This window comes from Spodoptera frugiperda, chromosome 16 (genome assembly GCF_023101765.2).
Source record: "Spodoptera frugiperda isolate SF20-4 chromosome 16, AGI-APGP_CSIRO_Sfru_2.0, whole genome shotgun sequence".
Classification (NCBI taxonomy): Eukaryota; Metazoa; Arthropoda; class Insecta; order Lepidoptera; family Noctuidae; genus Spodoptera; species Spodoptera frugiperda.
The window spans coordinates 7015074-7037534 of NC_064227.1; the positions used below are offsets into that span (position 1 = coordinate 7015074).

Below are 22461 nucleotides of genomic sequence, written 5' to 3' on the forward strand. Positions count from 1 at the left end.
AAAATAGTCTTGAAATAAAACTAAAATAGCAACGTGGATTTCCATTACAAACATTGAAACTAGCTTTCCAAATAGTGCATTATAAATGACCTCCTAAGGTCCGAACGGACTCTCAGTACAAAAGCATTGTGTAAACTTTTCATATGGGTAGTGTAATTAAACATGGCGTTTGTTCTTCTCTGAGGGGTAGACAGAGGTCTATAAATAGTGTTTGCAAGTTGTGTCATTAGTGTTGGGTAATTAGTGCTGGGAATAATGACATAAGGGGTAACGGGTTTGGTTCTAGAGTATTAGGTACTTGACTGTGTCTAATAGTCTTCTTGTTCCTTTCTATCAACCCCCTTAAGAGTCCACTGCTGCTGCTGATATCTTTCGTATTTATTTATTTAACGAAGCCTGAAAGCAATGAATTTAATATACTTCCATTTATTTATCGTGCTTACACATAATTAATTAGTTGATGATTTAAATAAGAGAAGATAGGTAATTAATAATTTACTTTTATTTACTTCGATGTAGCAGTAATAATTTACTTTTTATTTGTGATATAACAAAATCAGACCACCACAGATGGGGCCCAGTAGGGCTGATGTCTGATCCGGAGCTGCGGACTACTTAGCGGGGTTATCGGAGCTCCGGCTCGAAAAGCAGGAGTAGGAGCGGGGTAGTTTTTAGTCAGTATGAATCTGATACACCCTCTCACCTCGCCCAAGGCGGGCGAAATCATTGGGTGATTTTCCCCCTTAAAAAGACACGATGAATGGTACAAAAAATGGCGAAAATAAGCCTGATTAAAACACACCTGCAATTTTATAAGCATTTCAACATTACTAAGAATGGTTTACAGATTAATCTTAGAAATAAAATACTTACCTTTGTAACAATCCAATTAAAACAAACTCCCCATCCCAATATCTTATTTAAATTTTATTGTAAACACTTCAATGGGAGCTAACGGCTGCAATTTATTTTATTTTGCATTTCTTTCTGTGCAATTGAATGGATAACTCCAATAGTCCCGGGTTCTATTTATTGAATCCCTGCGATATTGGATCGACATTTTATGGAAATGGACAACGCATTATTAAAGGGAAGCTCGGCACCCTAACTGGGGGTTGGAAAGCAATCGGAAATTTCCCAAATAATTGACCCCTTTGAGGCTTTAAGAGGCGATTTTTTACGGGTTTTAGGTGTCGTGTTTTGAATTTCAGGTTAGGTAAAGTGTATCGGATTATTGGTTATAAACCAAGAGTTGACTTGATTATTATATTGTATCTGACACTAAAGAACCTGGTTGTTGGTAGTAAAAAAAAATGATTTTCGTTTTAAAAGCGTTGCCCCACACTATGATTTTTGTCTTGGGTGCATTTACAAACATACAAGTTTACATACATATATTACCCAGACCAGAAACGGCAATTTCTGAATCACACAAAGAGTTGCTCCGTGGCAGCCGATTGGCCAGCCTACGCGTCAACCGTGCTGTCTGATTTTTGATTGAATATGTTTGAGTTTCCCTTGAAATCTTCACATTTTTATTCATTAAAAATTAACGTGAAAATTCAAAGCTTCAATAGAAGCGTGTCAAATATTGCAATAACCTATTTAAAATACCCCAACATAGATACATGGGGTCCTTTATATCATGGGACCAATAACAAAACACTGGCAAAAAACACTTCTCCATATATCTACCTTTACCAGTTCCCCCTGTATAATAACAATATGATTAAACCAAATAACTAATTAAAATGTAAAATATTATAGAAGATAGGAACACAAGGGTGTTTAATGTGGGGATTTTGAAAGCAATGGGAACATTATCTATTTGATAAGCTCTCATGGTAAGACAAAATTACTCTATATACCTTTATACTAGAGTTCAAAGTCAAATACTTGTAGTATACAGGTAGTTCACCGTATTTTGTTTTTGAAATGGAGCTACACACGTGACTAGGAAATGTGAGGTTTATTTATTCAGTTCTCGGGAAAGTAGTTATCAGATCAAGTTCTGTATTTGGGGTTTTATGTTCAATAGATAGGTATTTGGGTGTAGTAAAGTGTATTTAGAGCGATAGAGCCCTTCAGTTGTAAAATTCTTAGTAAACTTCATGATGTTTGAAACTGACTACTGTTTTTTTTATGGTATAAGCGTGTAAATGAGCAGACGGATCACTTGATGGTAAGGAAACGCCGCCGCCCATGGATACATGAAATACGAGATTAGAAATTTAAGGGTTGTTGGGGAATCGAGGATGGGGAAGATTGGAAAGGACGATAATTGGGCATACGGTAACCTCACTCACTCAACGAAACACAACGCAAGCGTTGTTTCACTCCGATCGAGCCGGCCCATTCGTGCCGAATGATGGCTCGCGCAAAGAAAAGTGTCTTTTTTATGGTATACTTAAAAAGATACTTATTTTTTTAGCAGTCCACCCTTTTATAATTACGTATCTATCATATATTAATATATTCCGAAAAAAAAAACTGGCATTATCTATAGATAAGTATATTGAGGTAGAAATAAACTCACACTCATATGATTGAAAAGAAGGAAAATTGAGGATCCTATCAATTTGGGGTAAAAGGTTTGGAAACTGATATTGAATATGAAATAAGGGTAGCATGCATTATGTAGGGGAGATGGTACGAACGTCCCATTAATGGAGTGTCGCAACGATGAATAATTTAGCCACGATACATTCCCTGTGTAGTTGGATGGTATGATAAGTAGGACGGGGATTAATGATCATGTGAGATTGAAATAGTAATGTAATATCTAGGACCTACTTTTAGGGAGATGTGTTTTGAAAAGCTCTTTCTATAATTTATTTTAGGGGAATATATTATGTATTTAGGGTAAGCGAGGCTGGTCAAAGTCAAATCATATATTCTTATTCAACCATAAATAGGTACTTTTGAAATGTGAACTAATAAAGAAATAAGTAATAGGCTGTCAGTCTGTCCGTCAGTGAAGCTAGGTGCTGGTAAGGTCATTTGATTGTCGATAGTGTAAGTTATCTTTAGGTTTCCCAAAATTTTTCACTTCTGTGCTTGTGTTTAGGCTTTCGATTATAATGATGCTTACTGAGTTCCACCAGATATTTCAGTGGACGACCATTTGAACGACAAATAAACCCAATATATTGACTCATCGGTTAAATTGGACATTATACCTATTTCTTTGTTTTTTCTATAGGTTCTTCTCACATAATTATCAATTTCAAACTGACTTATAACTGGTCAATAGAGAATACATCACATACATACACATTAGTTCTTGTCTAATGACTAAGTACACGATATAAGTTTTTAAACTGACATGGTCACTAACACTAATATTAGAACTTGAAACGGAACTTAAATAAAATATTAGAACTTGAAAATATCGGAAACATTGAAAAAAAAACAAACATAGAAATAAATAAACATGGTAAATATCCCGTTACAAACGATACCGTAATTACTAAGTTATTTTAAAATTATTTGCTCCAAAAAACTGTCTGCCTAAATAAGGACCTTGACTGTACGACCACTAAACTTAAGCGATCTTTGTTCGATTTCCTGGCCGTCTTCCAACTAGGTGGAGGTCGTTTATTCTATCTATCTGATTCAGCTCCTAACCAAAATGTAGGTCTAGAAATATTTTAGTGTTTTATATTGCTGAAGTTAACTTATTGGTGTAAAATGTGCGACGTGTTTTAGTGTGTAGTTCCAATCAAAATTGTTCTATTAAAAATAAGTAAGATCTGGAGCTACGGATTGCCAAGCGGGTTTACCGGGGCTCCGGCTCGAAAAACAGGAGTAGAAACGGGGTGTTTTTTAGTCAGTAAGAGTCTGACACTCCTCGCCTCGTCCAAGGCGCGAAAAGTCATTGAAAAAAAGTATAAGTAAATTATTTGTGAGTGCCCAAGAAAAGTGTAGAATAAAATGTTCCTAGTGGGGATGAGGCTTTAACAAATATTTTCTATTACGTCCAATGTTTTTGTTTTTTGTCTTATGTACTCAATATTGTTTTGTTTTTTAGTTCGTTTGCCCTATTTTGCAGATGTCGTAATCGGATTGTTGTTCCCCAGAGAGAAGTAAATTGAATGGTATTAGTATTCCTTCTCGGTTCGTTAAGGAAATAGACTGAATTTCTAGATAGATTTTACTGGTTTATTTGTACCTAGATAGTTTTACATTTACATGGGTTTATGAATTGGCATTTGATTTTCTTTATTTAACTAAGAGATATGTTTTTAGAATGTTAGTAATCAGCAACTGTTTAGAATTTACATACGTATTTTAATTTAGTCTTAATACGGTCGTTTCAATTTGCTAGAAGCCCAATAATCATTGGCTGTTTGTAGAGTCTCGATTGCTAGCGCGTTGCGTTCCGCGCGCGCCTCAAAGAGCTATCAGACCACCACAGATGGGGCCCAGGAGGGCTGATGCCAACCCGAGGTTGCAGACTGCCTAGCGGGTATACCGCGTCTCCGGCTCGAAAAGCAAGAGTACTGAAGTTCCTTCTTACTGAAGAGTCTGACACTCCCTCTCACCTCACCCAAGGCCCAAGGAGAAGTCATTAGAAGATTTTCCCCCTCAAAAAAAAAAAGAATCCCGATTGTAACACTAACCAAATTGAGAATAATCCTAGATATTATTATGAAGGATATGACATAGAATTCTAGGAACATAATAATTCAACCTTTTTACTAGATAAACTACATTAGTAAGTGGGCCAATAATATTTATTTCACCCAAGAATAAGTTCCTTTATACGGTCTAGAAACTCGTTGTGTTTTCTCAACTCCAATATATGTAGATATGGAAAGCAATTCGAGCATACCCGGGCGTAATGGTAGTGCAGGCTCGGTGAATTATTCATGAGGATCACAACCCTGGCTGGCTTATATGACGTAGCTGGTACCTATTCTGCCATTTTATTTTATGTTCTATACAGTCTTGGTTAGGCATTGATGTGTTTCGGTGTTCAATCCTTGTGTGTTATGGGTTGAATGTAGTTAGACTTTTAATTTTTATTGACATTTGAGAGAGTTGTATCAAATACTTCTACCTTACTATTCGTGTGAGTCGATTAAGGGATACATTTGATAAAGACCATTAGATTAGACATTAAATCTTTGAATGCTACGAGTATAAGAAAACTGTTGAAGGCAAATTCTCCGCTAACGTCGGTCACCGGTGACCACCACGGCGTTCAATGTGTTAAGCTATGTAGCTGTGCGAGTAACATGTGTTATGAAGATGTATCGATAGTAGGGAAATGATCCATAGCACACATCTTTCCATATAAAAAACATATCTTAGTTGAAAACGTTTCCACCAATGTTAAGCTATGTGTACCAATGAATATGATTGGTAGAAGCCAAACGCGTCCACAACCACGTAGCATAGCACATCTCTTGCGGAAAGCTCCTTAAGGTCGTTTAAGAAAAATCCCGTGATTTCCACCCCAAGCATTTGAATGATGCCTCATTATAAATACAGGAGAGCATTTATTAGTTATTTACCCCCATACGGAATTGGGATCCCATGTTCAACGGGAGTTCAAAGATGTTTGTGTAGGATCCTACAGAAGGGTATATTTTGTATAACCCACCGCTTGAATTTACCCACAAAATCCTGAATAAATAAATAGACAGGGTCATTATACGAGCTTGCATTTGTTTAATTAAATGAAGCTGTTTTCAAATGTGGGCAAATGATTTATTTTTATGAAGGAAAATGCTACCTCATTTGAATGCTGCTATGATTCTTCATGTTTAGTGTCAAATAATGAAGCATATAAAGGTTTTCTGGACTTACTAGTTAAAAAAAATGTCCTACGGAGCTTACTTATATCAAATTTCTATCTTTAGTAAACTTGATCCGTAGCTGCGGACTACCTAGCGCGTTTTCTGGGGCTCCGGCTCGAAAAATAGGAGTAAAAACGGGGTGATTTTTAGTCTGTAAGATTCTGACAATCTCTCTCGCCTCGCGCCGGGCGTTAAAAAAACTTTAGTAAACTATTAAAGCTACAAGTATTTAATAGTCTACAAGATGCAAGAAAGAAATTCGAAAGAATAAATAGTAGAGTTTAGCAGTCCTCTAACTAAATCCATTATGACTGATAAAGTGTGTTTGCTTGTTACAGAGGCAACAACATGATCGACCCAAGCTCATCGGAAGAAGACAGTGAAGATGAACACAAGAAGCAGCCCACTAAATTACCAGGTACTGTGTTAAAGGAGCTTTAAAAACACTACAATGCCATAAAAGCCAAGAAAATTTTAGAACATATAATATGAATCAAAATTATTTATTTCAAATAGATCGGGAAGGCACTTTTGAACGTTAAAGCAAAACGTCTGTCTGTCGGTCAGTTCTCTAGAGAAGCTATTTGATCGTTCCAAAGTGTAGATTTCTATGGAGAAGAACGAGCAAGAAACTCCATAGGTTATTATCCCTTTTTCAATCAGGTTCACAATACAATTCTTGGTAACTGTTCTATGACTGATGGGGTCTTTTACATACGAATTTGCAGTGTTGTCTTCTCAAGAGTTTTATATTCTAAAAGTCTTCTATCAAATAATGACTGCAATATTTTTAGACATCTATTACAGAGCAGGTCTCTCAAAACACTTGAGTAACAAAAAAATATTAGCACTAGTTATTACTTCTGGAGCAGTTACTTAATTTGTCAAACTCTGCTTCTCTCTACATCAGTTTTACCACCCGGGACCCTGGCGGGTGGTAGACCATCAGTGCGAGGGAAACCAGAACTACCCCGAGGGTCCACAGCCGGTCTACCAGGTAAAGGTGAGTACATGTTTGACTTTTATTAATTTTATACAACGAAATCGATGTAAATTGCTTTCCAGTCGGTTCATTTGAAAGTCATTCGAGGACGTCTATGTTCACCGTGGACGTCTTGTGGATAATTTATGATGATAATGATGATGATGGGTGTAAGTAGAAATTACAAAGCTTTTTACTTCTTAGTTTCATTTTAAGCGTCATACAAGCAACAGTGATTCCAAGCCGGGTTTAAAATACTGAGCTAAAAGCCGGAGGGGCAATTACCTCCCCAGTCTCCCCAAACCCCGAATGCAACGCGCATGTAACACCTCTTGTGTTTCGGATGTCCATGGGCAGCGCCGATTGCTTACCATCAAGTCATCCGTCTGCTCGTTTACCGGCTTATACCATAAAAAAACTAATTTTTCGCAAGTTATCAAAGCTCATAATAATATTATATTAGACGGAGTAATGTAAAATTATATTATTATGATCATAAGAATGGAACTCGCATTCAATTGACAAACGAGGAAATCTATCAAAACTAGAATAGCATTCTTCTCATTGTCAAAAATAGCATCCATTATGAAGTCTGGTTCAGTATTCAACTAAATAATTCATGCACAAAAGTTCCCAGTCATTTCGACTGTAAGACCTATTATATAGATAGATCTATTGTTGAATTCTCTGGATCTTCTTATTTCATACTTGAGTGATAGGATTCAGAGAGTCGACATTAACGGAAAAGTTTCCTCCGGGTCTATTGTTAGGATGGGTGTTCCGCAGGGGTCAATTCTCGGCCCGTTTCTCTTTCTTATTTATATTAATGATTTACCTTACCTTGTGAAGGATAACCATGGGATAGTACTGTTTGCTGATGATACATCTTTATTGTTTAAACTCAAACGTGGACAATTAGTCAGTGATCATGTAAATAGTGCTCTCTCAAAAATAGTACGCTGGTTTAGTGCCAATAATTTATTACTTAATGAATCAAAAACTAAATGCATTAAATTCACAACACCAAATGTTAGACATGTGAAAACCAGCGTGCTAATCAAGGGCGAGGAGTTGGACCCTGTAGATTCAACTGTCTTTTTAGGTATAACTCTGGACGCTAAGCTACAGTGGGCTCCACACGTAGATAAGTTGTCGAAAAGACTCAGCTCTGCAGCATATGCCGTTAAAAAAATTAGAAATTTGACCGATGTAAATACAGCGCGATTAGTATACTTTAGTTATTTTCATAGTATCATGTCATATGGTATCCTCCTGTGGGGAAATGCTGCTGACATTCAGTCTGTCTTTGTGCTGCAGAAAAGAGCCATTCGATCAATTTATAATCTTAGTCCGAGGCACTCTCTTAGGGAACTATTTAAAGAAATTAATATATTGACTGTTCCTTCTCAATACATTTATGAAAATGTAGTGTATGCTCACAAAAACATTAATTTATTCAAAAAGTATTGTGATATACATAATATAAACACTAGAAGTAAAAACAAATATATTGTTCCCACTACTAGACTTAAGAAAATAAGTGGTTCGTTCAGATGTCAATGCATACGCTTTTACAATAAAATTCCCAGCGATATTCAAAGTTTGAGCCTGAATAAATTTAAAAATGTTATTAAAGAAAAACTGTATAGTAAAGCTTTTTATAAAATTAAAGACTACTTAGATGATAGTCAGGCTTGGGAGTGAGCCGCTATAATGTCCACACAGGTCATGTTGACATGTTTGTAACACAAGTTACATTTTTATACAATTTGACATGATATACATTAATATCATTCGATATTTTTTTGTTTTCACATATTATTTTTAAAATTGTTAGTTTGAGGACCGTGCGAGAGTTTGCCTAGTCATTTCACTTGTAGTTAATTATATTCTGACAGTGTGAGCATTTGTGTGGCCTACCCAAATGTTCTTTTGGTAGGTATTGTTCGTCGGATCATTCAGCAACAGCCGTCAGCTGAGCTCATTGTAAACTGACACATGCGTGCTGCCATCTGAACAGGTCCGCTCAAACTGCTGTGGTTCTTTCCTCAAAAGACCACTACAGAATAAACTTGCACGGTTCTCCGACATCTTTAATTGATTTTGTCTGGACTTTAAAAGAGACTATGACCTCTGAGTTTGTTTCGGCATTTCTTCTCAGAGTAGTCGGATAGGAAATGCCGGCCTCATCTAGCTATTTGAAATATTGACGTGTAAAAGTGTTATTTTATAATCTATTTACAGAAATAAATATCATTTATCATTTATCATTTATCATGAATGAAGCCCTAGATTTCACTGCAGAAGAAATACAGATATTCTTTTTTTTAACCTTTAGAAAACCTGACAGACATACAAGCTAATAAAGATGGTGAAATTGTTATTGAAATGTTAGGTCAGTTTATTGGAGCATGATGCTGTAAAGTTTTATAATTAGACAGTCATTTAATAGGTAGTGGATAAACTTTTTATCCATTAAAAAATCGAAGACATACTCCTTCATGTCCAGGGTTCTCGTTTATGCACTCTTCCAGATGCCATGCTATGGCTATTTCCCCACACTAAGAATTCCTCCTGTGTCTTTCTTACGTTTACAAATATATAAGTTCACATACACATTCCACCCAGACACGAAACAACAATTTGTAGATCACACAAAGAGTTGCTCCGTGCGGGAATCGTTCGCCACATCTTTCGCGGCAACCGCTAGCCTAGCTACTGCGCCAATCATGCAGTCAGTTTAAATCAATCTAATTTTAACTTTAAATTCTACCACCCAAGGTCCAAGTCCACTAACAACAGCACCGCTAGCAGCTCCCCTTCATCCAGCCACCAGACAGAGAGAAGCTGCAGCGTTGGCACCACCTCCTCATGCGTAAGTATCTTTACTATCATAAGTACGAACAGAGACGGATTGGACCCTAGGCAAGCTCTTCATAGGCGCCCTTATCTTTGGCGCCACCAACACTATAGGCACTAGTATTAGAACTCGAAACGGGATATTTAACCATGTTATTCTATGGGTTTCAAATATTGCATCCGTGATCATGGCGCTTGCAACAGTGCCGAAATATCGGAAACTCATAGAAATAGAAAAACATGGTACTAAAATAAATATACTAATAAAAAAATAAATAACGTATTGTGAGGAGGTTCCTGTCTCTGGAGCCCTAACCACCGGTAACTTGGCCCATGCTCCCGCTACTGGTCGGCTCATATTTTTATATTTTTAAATGTTATTTTGTTTTTTATTTTTATAAGTAATGTTTAAAAATATAATTTTAGATTGTTTTAAATAAATATAGGAAAATAAATAAAAATAAAATAAAAAATAAAAATATCCCGTTTCGAGTTCTAATACTAGTGTTAGTGACCATGTCAGTTTAAAAACTCTATGGGCAGTTGGGCACACGTGTCTCGCAGCACCACCTGACGTCCTAGGCACTTGTATACTTTGCCCTAGGGATGAATACGGCTCTGGGTACGATATACCTTCTAACTCACTTCCATTTCCATTCACGAGACATTCTAGAATCAATCTAGAAGCTATTTTTGAACTAGTCTGTCCTTGATCTTTTCCCTGACCCCCTTAGAATATAGATTTAGCTTTAGATTATTTTGGAAGTATGAACAATGCATGTTATAATAGTTTATATTGCTTACCTATAACTAGAATAAAACAAGTGAATAGATATTGATAGAAGTTGGCAAATAATGATCCAAATTAATGCTTTTAATGAAGGATCTCAAAAAAGATCTCGTCTCTTACATGGAACGAGAATGGAATACTGAATATCCTACTTTAATACCTCCTTCGTTTACCCTAATATTCAGATTAAAGTTCTATGTTTATGATAACCATCGTGAGATCTACTAAATTCATGGTTTATTCACGTACATTAATGGAGAAAAGCTAGAGCTTTTATGTAATAGATTACATAATAGGTAGAGCGACGTCGCCGCGTCTGCGCACGCTGCTCATGATGAAGAGTCCCTCTGTGACTCGAAACTAGTAAAGCTTTTCTCCATTAATTTGATTTTTAATATGATAGTTAAGTAATTTTCTAGTTATTAAGTTTTGCTTATGATTTTTAAAACCAGCTACTAATTATTAGATATTAGAGTAAAAGTAGCGTCAAGCATAACCATAAGTCTATATACACTGAACTGTATCATTATGGCAATAAAGATCAAAATCGAACAAATTCAAAAAGTATAGACACAGGAACCTCATCCTTAAGTGTCGGTGTGTAAAGACAAATTTCACTTACATTGACGACTTAATGCTATAGATCGAGTAGATCATTCTTGCGCAGGACGTCGACTGGGAGTGCAAGTTCGGGGGAGGCTCCAGCTCCCTCACCAAGTCCCTCTGGTGCCAGTCATTCTGATAAGGACCAGGATCCTCAGGTATAGTACCCTATCTTCATTGTTTTACGTAATACAGTGCCCTTAGTATGACTTTGCTTTACCTTTAAAGTGACCGAAACGAGAGCGCGTTCGGCACTCTGATTGGTGGGTTTATACGAGCCGGCCAATGAGCGCCGTACTAAGGGTACTGATCATGAATTGAGGGGCTAGCATTAGTGATGTTGGTCATGATTTTTTATAATAGCTCCTTTATTTCAATGTTAAACAAGAACTAAATGGTATGTGACTATTGTGAGAAGAAACATCGAAACAGACTTTAACATTAAATAAGTATAGGGAGAAGCAAGCAAGTTTGTTATTTTACAAAGAGATCTACTGAAGCGTATGAAGAACATTGATTCGTCGGTTCAATCATTGGATCATTAAACTTGTGTTAATTTTAGATCATCCTAATTTTGATGGAGTTAAATTTAGATTAACGTAATTTTATCACCACTTACAAGCTCATTTAGTACATATTTCAATCTTTCATTCTTTCATAGGAGAAAATCGAAAAACTAGAGGAAGACAAAAAAAAGCGTATCCAACTTTACGTTTTTGTATCTCGGTGTATTGCTCATCCGTTTAACGCGAAACAGCCAACTGATATGACCAGAAGACATACGAAGCTTACTCCTCATCAACTGGAAACCATTCAGGCACGGTTTCAGGTAAGAATTTCAATCACTTTTTTATTCTCTTCCTTTTTTCCTACCTTCTTCGGTCTAGACTAACATTTGACCTCGTTTGGCTATAGTTTCAGAATCGTATATTAACAATTTTACGGTCGTTTGTGCTTCACATTTCTCTAATGGATTTATGTCTATATTATTTAGATCAAACTCGTTGAAAATAAATTAGGTATAACATTTTAAACTTAGCTTATTATATGTAGTTCCAAAAAACATATCTAATTTCTAGAAATAAACGTAATTGGGTACAAGAACAATAATGGAGTTTATTTAAAAAATATAGCCGAAAGACCTTGTTGAAACGTTGTTCCTTCTGAGAATATCTTAACAAATAATGAAGCTACAATACAAATTATAATTGTATTCTTTTCGTAAAAAATTGGAACATAAAATAGACATATTTAGAATAGGAGGAAAACTCTGACAATAGCCATTCGTAATATGCCGCGACAGAGAAATGGTTTGTACGTTTCATGTGCTATCGTTTGCAATGAATCCTTTATAGGATATGAGATTTCGTACATCTATTTGCTTGAATTCTACGTTTCAGCCGACATTTTATTGTAAGTAAGGTTTTATTTGAAAGATTAAGTGCTTCATAGATATTGTTATCGTGATTTTCATAGATATAGAAAGAATGGAATCTTTAATTTAAAAACGAATTACAGTACTTTGTGATATTAGATTATCAAATTTAGTTGTAAGTAATTGAATTTGAAATGTTAAATCAATGAATCTAACCCTTCTATTTCCAAAATCCGTTCAGGCCTTCCTCAAGGGTGAGACACAGATCCTGGCAGACGAGGCATTCCAAAACGCAGTTCAATCATACCACGACGTTTTCCTAAAGTCAGAGAGAGTGGAACAGATGGTGAAGTCTGGAGCGTGTTCTCATCACGATTTTCGCGAAGTCTTCAGAAACAACATAGAGAAGAGAGTCAGGTTTGGAATGTTAGCGTGGATCTCATTTTGGCATTGCATGCCATGTGATATCTATGTTTTTTATTACTTTTACTTTTAAGTCTTGTTTTGTCAAGTGTCTTTTTTAAAATGACTCGTTGGTCGAGTGGTCGCAAGTGCGACTGCTGGACACGGGGTCTCTGTAGAAGCACGGAGTTTGGAATTGTGGCCACTACTACATTTATTGAAGTTAAAGTTCTAACTTGTCTAACTTAATCTAGAAGATTCTCAAAATTGCGATTGACCTTACCTTAAGGTCTATTACAAGATATTTAATTCTGATCTACAAATGATTCATTCATTTGATTATGTCTGTTAATCTGAAAAAAACTATTACTATTGTGTTTCCTCGTCTTTTAAATATTTTTTTCTAAACTAAATTTTTTACAGGTCTCTCCCAGAAATAGATGGATTAAGTAAAGAAACTGTTTTATCATCATGGTTGGCAAAGTTTGATTGTATCATGAAGGGCACAGGTAAGTGTCTTAACTTATTTGAATTATTAAAATAAAAATAATTGGGAAGAGCGAACCCAATATTCCTTGGTGAATAATATTTATGCGATTATGAGCCCTATAGCCTTTGATATAGCCAAGACATGTATTATGCTTGAAAGATTATTATTTTGTTTCACTAGAATAAGACAGTAAGAAATGGTTTAAGATCAATAGTCAGATAAAGTAACTAATGTTGGAAGTTCGCTTTTCTCAAAGACAAAAGCTGATGTTGACGAAAACGAAAAAGAATTTCTTCAAATATTTTTATATATTAAAAAAAAACCTTATCTACTGCAACATAGAAACTTATTTAAAAGAGAACCAAAACGATTTTCAGTCTAAATATTAATCACAGTCCTTACTATTCATTGAAGTGTAACATAAAAACAAATCCCGAAAAAGCAATAGAAAAAGTAACCAACAAAACGTTCTAAGGGCAAAATGGGTTTGCTAATGGAGCAAGAGCACGTAGGCGCCAAGAAATTTGATATTTTATTGAAGACGCGAATGCAAATGTCAACAGATACTTTGATGACGCCTACTTAAGAAAGTACAAAGTAGTTTACCTAAGCATTTTCGGCAACTCCTATTATTTCTCCAGATTCTCTATTTATAGCAATTAATTAAATATTTACTACTTCAATTTTATCGTCACCCACACACTTGTCAATAAGTATTGCTCTCATTTTTACCTTGTTACGTCTAAGTTCATCTACCTACGGACCTTTCTGCTCGTGTTTTTCCGTACTGAACTATTTATGTTTGACAATTTTATTCTGTGTATGGTGATATTTTAATAATGCCTTGAAATGAATGCTTTGACTTTGATTATTATTGATGTTGCTAATGAATTTACTGAAGAAATTTCTTCTCGTTGACGGCAGCTAAGTTTGGAGTAAGGGAGGAGCATGTGCAGTGTATGACGCATCAGTATTGATGTGCTTGAGTTTGCAATGTGCCTTTGAATGTTTGTGTAGCGCTTGTGTCTACGCGAGCCTTACAATCAAGATCATCAACATGATCTTCAATTGGTTCTACATTAACTAAGTCATCACCTTTATATATATTGTAAGATCCTTCAACATTATTAATGTTCAGTTGACATCTGAGTGCCTTTGACTCTATACAAAAGTTTGGCACCAATAAACCATACAATTGTGTTAAAGAAAGCGCTATAGAGAATAAAAGCGACGTGAAAACGATTTTGTATTCCAAAAACGGTGGAGATTCTCAGAAATATAATAAATACATTAACAAACCTACAGTGTGCGAGGTAATTCGTGGAAATTTTAGCCAATTTATTTCATCAAAACCCGGCGAGAGAGCTTTATGCTTTGCTGTATTTATTTAAAACGTTATCAGCACGTTCTTTGAGTGTATTTCATTAAAGTACTTCATTTTAATACGTTTACACAGTGTAAATGTAAATTGTGTACTAATTTGCTTCAAGTGCTTCAACATCTGTATCTAAAAGGATTATAAAGAGACTTTCAAAATTATGGTTTTGTATTTCTATGGCTCTGTAGGCACAAGAATGATTTGTGTGCGGTAGTATTTACGTTAAATTAGTTATTTCAGTTATAACGTTTTCAACTGGATGTGTATCTTAATTTTCATTGACAAAAAATCTGCGCGATCAGGGATCATTTTTCTAATAAATTATTTTCATTTTGTTTCTGATTGGATTTAAAAGTATATTTATTTTGATAAACAATGTTAAATATATTGTATAGATAACCATAAAATCCATATTATCCAGATTCTGTGTAAATCATGAGTCCTGTGTATGTATTTTATCAACCATTCCTAAATTAAGATTTATAATGATTGTAGCATTTTGTTTAACTTGGACATTTTTAGCAATATATCATAACCATTTCTATCTTTATCTTATCTTTTCTGTAAATAATAGGTTTTAAATTAAACTCTAATGATTCCAGTAAAGAACATACATTTTTAGATGGTCAAGATCAAAATGCTACAATTTTATGAAGTTTATTCGTTGTTCTCAATAAATACTTTAAAAATTATTTCGATGTAACATTTAATGATGATTCTGATGATCATGATAATGATGACGATAATGATGTTCGTGATATCAAAATCAACGACAAATAAACTTCGCTAGAACTAATGCAACCAAAACTTAGAATAGGTATAGTAGAATGTAAATGTCTTACATTAAAAAAATAGGTGTAAGCAAATCTCTGTCTTATAATGTAAAAGACACATTTCAAATTCACGGATCAAAATTCTACAAATAACCACGAACAGAGGTTTGCTTACCAAATTCGTAAACTGAATATAAAATTACGAATTTGCAACACCAACCCTAAGGATAAATGTACTTGATAATGTGTGTGCCTGTGTCTGTCTCACTGTCTGTGTTTCTTTCCCTTTCTCTCACAACATGTCTCTCTCACACATCCTGAACAGGAATAACAGGTATCACTCGACAAGATTTTCATTTATTTCCTTCCTTTTTATCCATATTTTCGCTTACGTCTTGTGCCGTTGCTTGATCTTAGAATACACCGAGGCATTTTATGGTTATAAAGTTTACAAATTCTTTTTCAAAATTTACCTCTTTATTATTATCATTGGATTCTTTTCCAAATTTTATATATTTTGACGTTTTTACGGTAACATTAATATTTCGTATTTCTTCTGTATCGTCTACAATTGACTTATTAATAATAATTTTAAAGTTGTCATTAACACTGTGACTTGTATCATCAGTTTTAATAAAATCAGGGTCATATATTTCGTTTATACCATCTGCAGTTATAACACTAATAAACTTTACAGCAACACTTTATGTATACCTACACCAATAAGTAGGTTTAACTTGTGTTTTATTACATAAAGGTTTACGGATTGCTGAGGTAAGTTTAATACTAAGTGCACTGCATGTTTCTGTGTTCAAAATCACAATTTTTGCTTTCCGTGTTACTAACACTATTCACACTAATAACTGTTTGTTAAAAGCAGCGTTTGTAAACTAGAATAAGAATTTTCAATACTCATTGAGACTAAGGATCAAAAATAATACAATGGGTATCTTTTTCTCTCAATTTTCAAAAGCCTCGTTTTAATCAGATATCGTGTAAAAGAAATTCCTTTGTTCTATAATTTTTGTTCAGTATCGAAAGATCTGTTTACCTTCAGGCATACCGGGAGATGATGAGTCCAAAAGACCATCTCGAGCTCAGCAGCAAAGCCTCAATGCTGAATGCATCCTCAGCAAAGAACAGCTCTACGACATGTTCCAGCAAATCCTTGGAGTCAAGAAGTTTGAACACCAACTGCTTTTCAACGCTCTTCTTGTGAGTATCTTCTGTTTCTGCTGAAGAAGTCTTTAGAAGATAAAATTTGTATCCATCGATGCTAATAATCTATAAAATAAAAATAAGTAGGGTTTTCCTTCCTGACGATAACTTTAGAACGCACGAACCGATTTCCACGGTATTGCATTCATTGGACAGGTCTTGGGCTCCGAGAAGTTTACGGCAAAAAAAAATCAGGAAAAATTCAAGAGAAAAGGAAATCATTGGTGACGAAACGGAGTTCGCGGGGTTTGCTAATATTGTTGTAGCAAATGAGTTATTAATATTACTAAAGATCTCTTAACCAAATTAAAGGCAGAAATTACAAGGACCAATCGCCTTTATAGATTTAAAGGTAGATCTTATCAACCGGCTTGGCAATCTCAAAAGCAAACTTGTCTTTGACAAGGTAAAATTATATAATTTGATACCTCGTTACAGAAAGACATAAAGATATCAATTAACACTTAGATAGTATCTATAGCTAAATCCTATTCACAATTTCGTTCTCTATTAAATTCTAAATTAGAACATTAACATTAAAGCCATTCTAAAGGTGCTTTCCACCAGAGACGTAATATGCTGCTATGCTGCGAAGATGTAATAGCCAAACTGTGAAACTATGTAACTGTTTCCACTTATACTTAGTTATGTAGCTGTGCGAGGAAGATGCGCAGTTCAAGTATACGATGCATCGATAGAAGAAAGAAAAGCCATCCATAGCACACATCTTTCCATATGAAAAACATAGCTGAAAGATGCATGATATGGATGCTTGCTATGGATGGTCGCGAGTGGTGTATGCCACTGCGGTGGCGCTATGTACAGAGCAGATTACCTACGGCAGTTACTTTGCGGCGGCGCATCTTCATAGCACATCTTACTCGCACAGCTACATAACTTAGTATCAGTGGAAGTCACATAGTTTCACAGCTTAGCCATTACATCTTTGTATAGGTACATAGCACATCTCTGGTGGAAAAAGCAAGCTAACGAAGCAAAAACAAAATTTAATATAACAAAGTGTAAGACAAAGTTTGTCATCGTTTTTTGCTGTCCACATGATACAACAGATGTGTCAACAACAGAACAGGCCCCGAACAAAGACGGGGCAATTTTTATAACAAAATTAATTATTTATGCTTCACCTACATCAGCCCTTTGGACAGGTTCAACGCCTTCCGCGTCCTTGCCCTATTCTGTTATGGAATTATTATTCTTTTACAAATTCCGTTCAAAGTTGTAAGCCTACCTTTGTAATCAATTAGTTGGATTAATTAAGCTTCTCTGACCTCGAGTGGTTAATTAAATTGGCTAAAACCAAATGTTAGTTTAATTTGAACAATTTGTTCGATACGACATGCTCGTCCTTTGAGAGGTTTCAGCGTTTCAATTTGAATGATGAACGTTGTGTTAGTTTTTATACAATACATGATACCTATTATAGTCGTCTACAATTTTTGTTATCTGTCCTTATGAAAGGGTTATTTACTATGAGTGGCGGGGCGTGCCTTGGCGAGGCCACGTATAAAAATTGTTTGGGCCTTTTTTTTGAGGGAGGAAAATAATTCCATGACTTTTTCCGCCCTGTCTCTCAAGCCTCAAAGAAGGGTATTACGGGCCCCCAAATGGCCCCTTATTAATTTTCCGAAAGTTGCTGCCAACTTTTGAACGTATACTTTACGCGATAAAGAAAGGAATTGATTATTTGGACATTTCTAATTTCTATCTACGCCCCTGTTTACTATTAAATAGATGAAGGGTAGTTTAAATAAAAGGTTTTAACAAATCTCAAATTGTTTAATGTTTCACAGTTGGATTCAGCTGATGAACAGGCTGCAGCCATCAGAAGAGAACTGGATGGAAGAATGCAAAAAGTTAACGAAATGGAAAAGGTAATAACGAAAGAGACAAAAAACATTTTTATAGAACAAAAATAGAGATAGCAGATGATTCTAATGTAAATAATCTTGTAGAATCGCAAGCTAATGCCGAAGTTCGTGCTGAAAGAGATGGAATCACTGTACATCGAAGAATTGAAGTCTTCAATCAACTTACTGATGGCCAACTTGGAGTCGTTGCCTGTCTCTAAAGGCGGCGCAGACTCCAAATATGGCCTCCATAAAATCAAGCGGTATAATCACAGGTCAGTGTTTTAGGATACGAATTACGAACGACACATAATATTACGGAATATTTAAGACTACAACACTAAAGGACAAAAGATTATGTTTATTTGTTTATATGGTCTTATTTTCTTTGCGTTTTATTTTGAAAAAAATTGAAGATTTCTGACAAATAAACATGATCTTTTCCCGAAAATATTTTTTAATTTATATCTGATTGGTGATAATAGTTACTTTTATGGGCAGGGTATTTGCACATCTGTTGTATCCTAAACAAATTTTCATTGATATTAGTATGTCTGTCATGCGTCGAATCGATGTCTATATATAAAGTTAATGCTGTACTGAATGTGATCGATGTTTGCTCTATAATAATTATTTTCAATTACCAATGACTTATACTCAGAGTTTTTTTGGGAATCTATTACAATTTTCTGAACATTGTCAAGTCTTATTTCTAGATAGTCATTATTATTTCAACAAAGTTAATTATTTCACTACTGAGTATAGTCATTCGGTCATATGAATTCATTTGGTCTTGAATGGATGTTCCAAAATTCAATATCTATACAATTTGACACTTTTCATAAAATCCATAATGGTTTATGGAATCCAAAATTGCTAAAACGATGCAAAGAAAATATCATATTATTATTGTCTCCCAATTGATTTGTTTCTTTTATTGTGAAGTTTTAACAATGTATTTTCTTTGCATAGTTACTTTATGTGTGTATTTAGTTTATGTGTCTGTTAACCAAAGTTACATAGTAATCGTTCCAATTCTTTTTATTAACTTCACAATCTTATCTTCAATTGGAAGGTTAAAAACAAATCCTGAATTGGAAGGTTTACTAATAAAATATGTGTCTAATATATCGAAACATTGTCTGTCATACATTTTATAATATTCATCCATATTTAACGTATTGTCTTTACATAAAAATGAAAACAATTGTCCTAAAATTTTATTTCTAAATGTATGGCAGATTTAAAATTCATTCGTGAACTAACATTTTCAAATACTAATCGAATGTCTGTTTTAATACTAAGTTATACTTCATCTCCTTCGCTGTTTGTAATATTTGGTTCTAACTGACTATATCATCTGGATGCCACGTTAATAATACGATAAAAATCATTTATTTCCACCCTTAGTTTTGGTGTTTAAACTCCGATATAGTTTAAATATTATTCTTTATTATACAGCCAATATTATTCGTGATTTTAAACACTAAAAACTATCTTCAAATCTATCTCGTTTAACCTTTCAAATTCTCTAGACGTCAATCCAGATTCATTGTTTCTACTTGTTGATTTCTATTTGGTTTTTTCTGTCCCTGGCACATAACTGGACGGTAATATTAAAGGAAGTACAAGTAATGAGTACAGAATTGATAATTATAAGCACGTGTCTTGTGTAGCAGGACCCCAACACATTCCCTACATGAATGATACAGTTTGCAATCCTAATGTTGTCAAAGGGACCACTGTAGCTAAGTAAAAGTATACTAGACTAGTAGAGCTTACTGCTAATACTGACAAATTAGACGACAAAACCCGTGGTCCAATTCAAAATGTTACAAAACTTATCAAAAATGACAACAATAGAGTTAAAGCTTCCACAACACCGCCAGAAGTCTTTAATATGCTTATAGTAACTAAAAAAGTAGATAAAGATTTTATAATTATAGTCCTTATAGCTACAGTAACACCTAAGCGTCAGCTTAATACTTAAAACGTAGATACAATACCCAAATGTAAATTGAAATAGACTTGTAGGCTTTTGACTAATCCCACTGCTTTAAATTTTTGTTACACATGGTTATCCTTTTATTATTATTTAATCTTATTTGTATATTTTCGTCTAAAACTATACTCGAACTATAATGCTTCAAGCTTCGATAGGGCTTCGCTTTCTTTACATTTGTACCGACCATTTCATAACGCCAATGACGAGAGTTCAGTGAAACTTTATACCAATAATATCGTTCCAAGCGGTTCCATTTTGTCCAATATTATACTCGTAAGAGAAACTTTAACCGTCAAAGTTAAATCGAGTGGAATTCAGTCAACATGAAAGTGCACTATCGGATTTATTTCTTCGCCTCTAGCTTTATTTGTCTGACTTCTTTCGCTTCTACAACACTGAACTCTCTAATTCATATATCGCTTTCACATTAACTTATATGCCATTTTATCAGTACTTTAGATATAGATGATATGTGTTCCGACGTATTTGTAATGTTACCCTTTTGTATGCTTAATCATTCTTGGTATCGGTGATGGGTTCACAAAATGTATGCCACCAATCATTCCCACGGGCTTGTGAATGAAATGTCGCTTCCCTTATCCTAATAACTGTGAATATATCATTACTAACTTCTAATTCATGTAACTTATTAACAATATGACTAACTTCTAAATGTTTTTCATTCACTGGATTATTGATATGTAAATATTTTGGGTGATTAAATTGTTGGTGGAATTTTTTGGTGGTGGTATTTTGAAATGTATTGTTGATGGTGATTAGGTCGAATGCCGGACCAGATCCGAGTCCAAGGTTGAGTAAGCAGCTGTGTTTCAGATCGCAAGGCTCGCTTGCCAACAAGTTGACGGGCGAGGCTGATGGCGGTGACGTCGACACTCAGCTCACGAAAATGGATGTAGTCCTAACATTTCAAATAGAGGTAACGTTTAAGGATGACGAAAAGAGAAATGTATTTAGTAAAATATTGATGGATCTTTTACACTTCCAATCATATTTTATGTATCTCAATGGAAATTCTTTAGTCCAAAATTGTATTGTATTTGATGTTAGATTATTATACTAGTTTGTCTATTGAATAGTGAAATATGTACCTATACTTTAATGTATATAAATTCCTGAAAAATTGATATATGATCTTAAAATAGAATACTATTTTAGTTAAAGCATGTATGTCTTCCTTATTGAAACAAAATTCGTTGATGAAACATAATTTAGCCAAAAGTATTCATAAAAATTACAGTTAGTTAGTTATTATGTGTGTTTATACTCTTTACCTATAATTATTATTTATGCACAATACAGTAGGTAATATCAAAAGTAATTCTACGACTATTTTATTAACAACAGCCTATTATACTGCACCTTTATGATTTGCCTTATTGGAATAAGTCCTTATAGCACCCTGTGTATCTATGTAAGTAGATTCGGTATGTATATTAGATAATACACATGTTCTATTACCACTTTTACCAAGGGATATAAAAATGGCTGTATTTTTCTCACGTTTGTTATCATTGAAAATAAATTCTAGGTGGTTGTGATGGAGGTGAAGGGTCTCAAGTCTTTAGCACCAAATAGAATAGTTTATTGCACTATGGAGGTTGAAGGCGGAGACAAACTTCAGACTGATCAAGCAGAAGCCTCTAAGCCAATGTAAGTGAACTTGACAATGTGATTAATAATTTCCCATCATTAAGATCTGGAATGCCAGACGTTTATTTCTTTAATTTTTCATTTTGAACTTGAAGTTCCAAAGTTTTATTTTAAGAACATCTCATACTCACCCATAGGCTGCAAATAAAGGACTTGAATTTAAATTTGAATTCGAAAGTATCGTGTATTTGCTCCTTTATTAGAAGTGTTATATATACCTAATTCAATTTCAAAACTTCTTAG

The 22461-nt window shown here is 34.6% G+C and overlaps 1 protein-coding gene across 16 annotated transcripts in view; it reads left to right on the plus strand.

Annotated features, from left to right (window-relative positions):
* LOC118280637 (calcium-dependent secretion activator) overlaps positions 1-22461 on the plus strand; it is a 67683-nt gene that overhangs the window by 25029 nt on the left and 20193 nt on the right. For 8 of the 16 annotated variants that reach the window (XM_050699596.1, XM_050699593.1, XM_050699601.1 and 5 more), the window contains exons 2-14: positions 6143-6222; positions 6715-6807; positions 9568-9661; positions 11079-11196; positions 11700-11867; positions 12655-12830; positions 13239-13324; positions 15782-15790; positions 16514-16671; positions 18486-18566; positions 18648-18817; positions 21328-21484; positions 22097-22218. In XM_050699596.1, coding sequence (XP_050555553.1) covers positions 6153-6222; positions 6715-6807; positions 9568-9661; positions 11079-11196; positions 11700-11867; positions 12655-12830; positions 13239-13324; positions 15782-15790; positions 16514-16671; positions 18486-18566; positions 18648-18817; positions 21328-21484; positions 22097-22218 — 1502 coding nt within the window. In that variant the 5' untranslated portion in view covers positions 6143-6152. The remainder of the gene's footprint in view (positions 1-6142; positions 6223-6714; positions 6808-9567; positions 9662-11078; positions 11197-11699; positions 11868-12654; positions 12831-13238; positions 13325-15781; positions 15791-16513; positions 16672-18485; positions 18567-18647; positions 18818-21327; positions 21485-22096; positions 22219-22461) is intronic. The other 8 variants (XM_050699609.1, XM_050699608.1, XM_050699595.1 and 5 more) reach the window with 5 other exon arrangements.